A 6,429-nucleotide genomic window follows, 5' to 3' on the forward strand; every position below is an offset into this window, starting at 1 on the left:
GAAAAAAATTCAAGTTGCTGAGAAAAAAATTAATAAAGGCACCAAGAGGAAAAAAAAGGGCATAATTCTTAACGGTCTTTCTATACTTGGATAATTAAACAAGAGAAATTCGAACTACTCAAGAGCATAAATTTAATCTCATTGGTACTATTGAAACTCAGTGGCAAGATTCATGGGATTGTGATGTTAAATCAATAATTATAAACCTATTTCAGAAGGAGCGATCGAGTGAGGGCACAGTGGGACTGTCAGATGTGCTATTATCCATTTCTGAGCCCCTGACAACTCTGAAACCAATGATTTTTGAATGCTTACAGATCGATACTTTAACAGCACAGCACAGGGGAGGAACAGTTACATTAGATCACTTAAATCACCCTAGAGAGCTGAATGTTCTGTTCCCTAATCATTTATCTATAATATGTAGAGGAAAAAAAATGATGTTATCGCAGGAGACTTCATCCTGAGTGACATATGCTGCAAGCCTTAGGCTGCCAATACTAAAATGTCCTCGGAATTAAAAAAAAATTAAAGTTGATGACCTGGTAACTCATAAAAGCACTGCAGGGAGCACAGGGGAATTTTGTCAGATCTGTTTTCTTTATTGGCTTGTGAAGATTAAAAAAAAAAAGCTAGTAGCTGAAGCTGAAGCAATGACAGGAAAATTGCTATATCAAAACAGGCTTAAGCCTATTCCTGAAAAAATAAGAAACCTGGTTCTTTAAAATGACAAACCTATTAGGGCCAAATCAATTGGGTAAAAAAAAAAAACAAACAAACCCAAACAAATATATGCTAAAAATTATAAGCAATGGTTAGGAAAGTTTTGAAAGATCTTTGCTGTATGGTAAAGCTTTTGAACAGAAAGGAGTTAAGGCTGTATGGAAAACAAAACCAACCACTTCTTGGTTAACTATTCCCAACGGCCTCAAGTTGCACTAGGGGAATTACAGGTTAGGTATTAGGAAAAGATTTCTTCTCAGAAAGAGTGGTGAGGCATTGAACAGACTGCCCAGGGAAATGTGGAGTTGCCACAAGCCAGGTGAAAAGCCTTGCACTTGGCTTTGTTGAACCTCATGAGGGCCACCTGGGCACATTGCTCGTGCCTGCCTAGGGCTCTCTGGATGGTAATTAAGGCTGTTGGTGGAAAGAAATTTCTTCTATATTACCTGCCACTTTCATCTTCTGCTGCATCAGCTGTCTCTAAGACCAAGTACTGAACTGAATAGACCACAAGCCAAGCCACACTTGTCCATGCTCCATCCTCAAATACTCTTAGTTAGGGCAGCTCATCTCAGATGAGTCCAATTTACAAGCCATCCTTCCTTTCCCAACCATATAAATATTACCTGAGGACAAGCGCCATGTTAGTAGGTACATGGATACTCCAGGAACAGCAGTCCAAGTCAGCAAAACACTGGTCTCTGCAGCTTCCTGCATAGTGAACTCAGTCACTTTGGGTAAATCCACTGTTGCAAAGAAAAAGAAAGCAAGCTTATCATAGAATCATTAAGATTGGATAGACCACTAAGATCATCAAGTCCGAGTGACAACCCATCACTACCATGCCCTCTATATCTATGTCAGGGTGCAATGAAGGGTATGCTAGAAAACACGTCTTCATCCGTGATGAGTTTCAGAGACCTTCACCATTAAGGTTGGAAAAAACCTCTAGGATCATCCGGTCCAACTGTCCACCTACCATCAATATTGACCACTAAATCATTCCCTAAATGAGAACCGATATAATTTTATCAAATAATTGTCATATCTTCAGCCTGGATGCCGGGTTTTTCTCCCAACCAATCATTACATTTGAGTTGTTGAAGTGGGAAATTAACTTTATGCCTGTTCACTTGTACCAGATGCTATTACTCCTTGAAGCCTCCGTGACTGTTTTATGTACCTGATCTCCACCCCTGGATTTCCAAATCTCCCTATTCTGCAGCATCAGTCGTATTACACAGAATCACAGAATGGCCAGGGTTGAAAGGGACCTCAAGGATCATGAATCTCCAACCCCCCTGCCACATGCAGGGCTACCAACCTCCACGTTTAATGCTAAACCAGGCTGCCCAGGGCCCCATCCAATCTGGCCTTGAACACCTCCAAGGACGGGGCACCCACAGCCTCTCTGGGCAGCCTGTTCCAGCACCTCACCACTCTCTGGGTAAAGAATTTCCCCCTGATGTCCGACCTAAATCTCCCCTCCCTCAACTTAAAACCATTTCCCCTCATCCTACACATATCAACCCTTTCCAAGAGTTGATTCCCCTCCCCTCTGTAGGCTCCCTTTAGGTATTGAAAGGCTGCAATGAGGTCACCCCACAGCCTTCTTTTCTCCAGGCTGAACAAGCCCAGCTCCCTCAGCCTGTCCTCATAGGGGAGGTGCTCCAGTCCCCTGATCATCCTACATGATGCCATAAACTCATGAATGATATTTACATTTAACCTGCTGAGAATGGTGAAGATATTTCCCATCGATACTGCCCAACTATATTTCTCCTTGCCCAATCCCATCTCCCATCACAATCCCTGGCACTGCCTGGTGACATTTATTCCATACTCACAAGTTTTGGCTGTGAGGAGCGTGGGGTTTCCCTCCTGTCCTCCAATCACTGCAGACACACCAATGGTGTAGGTGGTGCTCTCCTTCAGCTTGGGGATGGTGAATGAGTTGCTCTCGGCTCCAACTAACTGTGAGGTTTCCAAGCCACCTAGCCACAATTGCAGCGACACCACAAAACAAACAAACAAACAAATAAATAAATCCATGATACTACATAGAAAGAGCAGGGTGATTGCTATTAACAATTACTGTTACAGTTGTTTTCCTCCCTGGCCTGGCATCATATACACTGCTGGAATGGAATCCCTTCCCTGACTTCTTGAATACAACTACACTTAAATCCAACTGATCTCCAGATTACAGATGAAAACTTGGCCAACTTTCAGGCCTTCAACCTGTCCCTGGAGATATTACAGCCCCCACCCACCCTGATGATCTGTGGGAAAAGGATTGAGTTAAGTTTGTGTTTTCTGGTGATCTTTGTTCTTTGTCCTCACACTGCACCTAAGGGAGTAGGATGCTTACTTCTGAGTGGTACCCAGGATATCTTATAGTGAGTTGCCTCTGGAAGCCTCCTCCAAGACAGCTTCAAACTGTTGATAGCAGTGTTGGTAATTCTCAGATCTTGGATGGTTTGGATGGGGCTGGAGTCTGTGAGAGATGCTGCAAAATAGAAAAGTGTAGAAATTCATGCACTAAGGGCAGTTTAATAAGAAAGAAATAAGGGGAAGTTAAAAAAATAAATAAAACAAATTTTTAAAAGTAAGTGATACAGAACACAGTTCCTCACCACTCCCTGACTGATGTTCAACCAGTCCCTGAGAAATGGTGGTGGAGCCTTTGGCCTCAGTTTTACTGTTCAGCACGATGCCATATGATACGGGATGTCCCTGTGGCTACTTTGGGTCAGTTGTCCTGGCTCTGTCCCCTCCCAGCTCCTTGCTAGCAGGAGAGTGTGAGGAGCTGAAAAGTTCTTGTTTTAGTGTAAGTACTGCTCTGCAACAACTAAAACATTGGTGCGCTATCAAAGTTTTCTCATTCTAAATCCAAAACGCAGCATCAGATCAACTACTGGGAAGAAAAATTAACTCTATCCCAGCCAAAACTGGGTCAGATGTTGGAAGTAATGAAGTGCTTGTTGTTCTAAGTCATGACACTGAAGAAAAACTCAGTAGTTATGAATTATAACTCCCTAGTCGTTGATTGCATTTTGGAAGAAAAGGCAAGAGGTGAAGTTCAGGTTCAGGTTGGATATTAGGAAAAATTTCTTCAAGCAAGGGAACAGACTACCCAGAGAAGATGTTGGGTCACCACCATCCCTGGAGGTGTTCAAGAAATGTGTAGTTATGACACTTAGGGACATGGTTGGTGGGCATGGTAAGGATGAGTTGATGGTTGGACTGGATGATCTCAGAGGTCCTTTCCAACCCCAGTGATTCTATGACTCTACCCAGAGATACCAGGCTGTATTTACTAGAAGAATCCATGAAGCAGAGCACTGTGCAGTTAAATTGAGGGGTCTCATCCATATTTTTATTGCCAGCACCAAACTCTGGTTGCACATCACAGGGATGTGAAGGGAGGAACAAGAGGATAGATCATTCAGAGGCACATTTAAACACTATGGGTCCTGATAAACTCATGTGAAAAATACACAGGAAGAAGCAAAACCCCATGAATCCAGCCCAAGTGTCCCAACACAGAGGGCTGTTCCATAAGGACGTACCTGTGCGGTGAGTCAGAGACACCTCTGGCCCCTCAGTCTTGCTGAAGACAGCCCTAATGCTGACTTTATACAGGGTGTCAGGCAACAGGTGGTCAATCTGGTGAGCCAACAACCTGCTGCCCAGGTACTGAGTCTTGGCTACCTGTTTTTCTGTAAAAGAAGGGATGCTTCTTGTAGCTCATCAGTGAGGCTGGCGGCATCCCCTTCAAGGGAAACAGCCTTTCTTTGCTGCACTGCAATTCCAGAGCTTTGGGGATTAACTTCATAAATAGAAGAGCACGAACACAAAGAGAGAAAGATCTATCAGCAATGGGTGCTGGCTGAAGATTGTTTCGTAGCAGTGAGATCTCTTTCCTGCTCCAGGCAGTGGATAAAGACTTTGGAAAGGTATCTTCCATGGCCACTGACATGGGTCTTTGACAGGAATAAGTATGTTCACCCTTTTTCTGCTCACCATTGCTGGCTCCCACAGGTCTCCAGGTGACTTTGAATTTGGTGGCAGCTGACATGATGCTCCATGCCAGAGACAGGCTTGAGCTGGTGTAGGATGTCACCTTGAAATTGGAGATGTAGCCAAGAGGAGCTGCAAGATTAAGTTGGCGTTAGTGCACTGATTGCTGCCCCGAAGGCTCCATGTTGGCAGTACAGTAAAGCCAAAATTGGAGAATATTTAAAAGTGCCATCTTTGCTTATCCCTGGTGCCTGATTGTTCTCATTTGGAGGGAAACTGGTCTGAACACTCTAAGGCTTTGTATGTACATCCTATTGCCCTTAGCACCAAAGTGTATGTTTCATTGTAGCTTCAGCTAGGAGCATGTCTGTGAATCCAAAAGAGGCAGCATGGGGATTCAGACAGCTATGGGATCCTATCTGCAGGACTGAAACATCCACCTGGAGCTCCCATGGGTGCTGTGAATAGGAGTGTTTGCCCATGTCAACCTTTCAACACAATGTTCAGGCCATTATCTCCATACTGGATTCTAGTCCTCTTCCTCTACCTTTCCATCTCTGATGATAAATCTGGAACTTCCCCTCAGTAGACATACACCAACTTGAACCATCCACCCAGTGGATGCATGCTATGGTAGTTACTTGAACACTCTGCTCATACTCACATGTCCTGGCTGTGGTTGTGATCCCTGGTCCTTCCACTGAGCCAAAGAGCACATAGAGGGAAATCACATACTCGGTGTCATGGGCCAGGTTGCGGAGCTGGTAGGTTGTGATTGACTTGTTGAGGGCCAGCTGCCGAGGTCGATCTTTCCCAAAAAATTCTTTGCAAAAGAGAGAAAAAGAAATAGAAGAGGATAAAGACTAAAATCTGGGGAGTAGCTTTATCGTATACTAGGAGATGCATCATAGTTTCCCCATCTTTGACTCAGCCTGTGTTTGTTGGAACAAGAGAATATTCCTTTGAATATTCCTTTGTTTATTAAGGAATCTGAATGACCAAAGCAATTGAACTCACCAAGAGGATCCAAAAGAACCAGCTCTCACACCCAAGGCCCCAGTTAACATAATATGGGTCATCGGATGCACCTATGTGTTTTCTGCCTCACCCCAGCCCTCCAGGGAGTTGCAGAGCCCCTGCACTGCTGATGTGACTCAGCTCATCCTCAAGGACCAGGCAAGGTAACGTAGAACCATTACCAGTGGTACCCACTGGGATATGAATTGGAATGGGGTCAGGTTGCAGAGACCCTATCTGCCAGCACTGCAAGACAGGCCCTGGAATAATTTCTGGTTTCAGCTCATGCCCTGAAGTAGCTCAGGCCAGTTAATGAGCTGGAGTTGTTCCTATGTTCATCATTCCTGATGTTCCCAGAGCCTTATCTCCTGTGCTACTGGAGGAGGTGTAGGTGATTCAGGATGGAGGGCAGTGGGATCTTACCTGGTGTAGGACCCCAAGCTACTCGGTAGCCAGTGGCCCCAGCAACTGAGTCCCAGGAGACCAGAGCAGCATTGGTGGATATCTCACTCACATTCAACATCTGCACAGTGCTTGAAGCCACTGCAAGAAAGATTTGCCTGTTCAGTTCAAGGACCCCATAGCTTCTAAGTGACTCCCCCAGAAGCTACTATCAGAGTAGGATAGGATAGGATAGGATAGGATAGGATAGGATAGGATAGGATA

At 44.5% G+C, this 6,429-nt stretch overlaps 1 protein-coding gene across 1 annotated transcript in view; it reads right to left on the reverse strand.

Moving 5' to 3' along the window:
- Positions 1-6,429, reverse strand: part of LOC122180811 (collagen alpha-1(VII) chain-like) — a 45,379-nt gene that overhangs the window by 26,097 nt on the left and 12,853 nt on the right. The window contains exons 12-18 of the mRNA XM_042872726.1: positions 6,187-6,306; positions 5,411-5,569; positions 4,750-4,878; positions 4,296-4,445; positions 3,095-3,232; positions 2,571-2,717; positions 1,350-1,469 (exon numbers count right to left, since the gene is read on the reverse strand). Coding sequence (XP_042728660.1) covers positions 1,350-1,469; positions 2,571-2,717; positions 3,095-3,232; positions 4,296-4,445; positions 4,750-4,878; positions 5,411-5,569; positions 6,187-6,306 — 963 coding nt within the window. The remainder of the gene's footprint in view (positions 1-1,349; positions 1,470-2,570; positions 2,718-3,094; positions 3,233-4,295; positions 4,446-4,749; positions 4,879-5,410; positions 5,570-6,186; positions 6,307-6,429) is intronic.

The sequence above is a fragment of the Lagopus leucura genome, unplaced genomic scaffold, assembly GCF_019238085.1.
Source record: "Lagopus leucura isolate 7727_CA_CO unplaced genomic scaffold, USGS_WTPT01 Super-Scaffold_100008, whole genome shotgun sequence".
In the NCBI taxonomy this organism is placed as follows: Eukaryota; Metazoa; Chordata; class Aves; order Galliformes; family Phasianidae; genus Lagopus; species Lagopus leucura.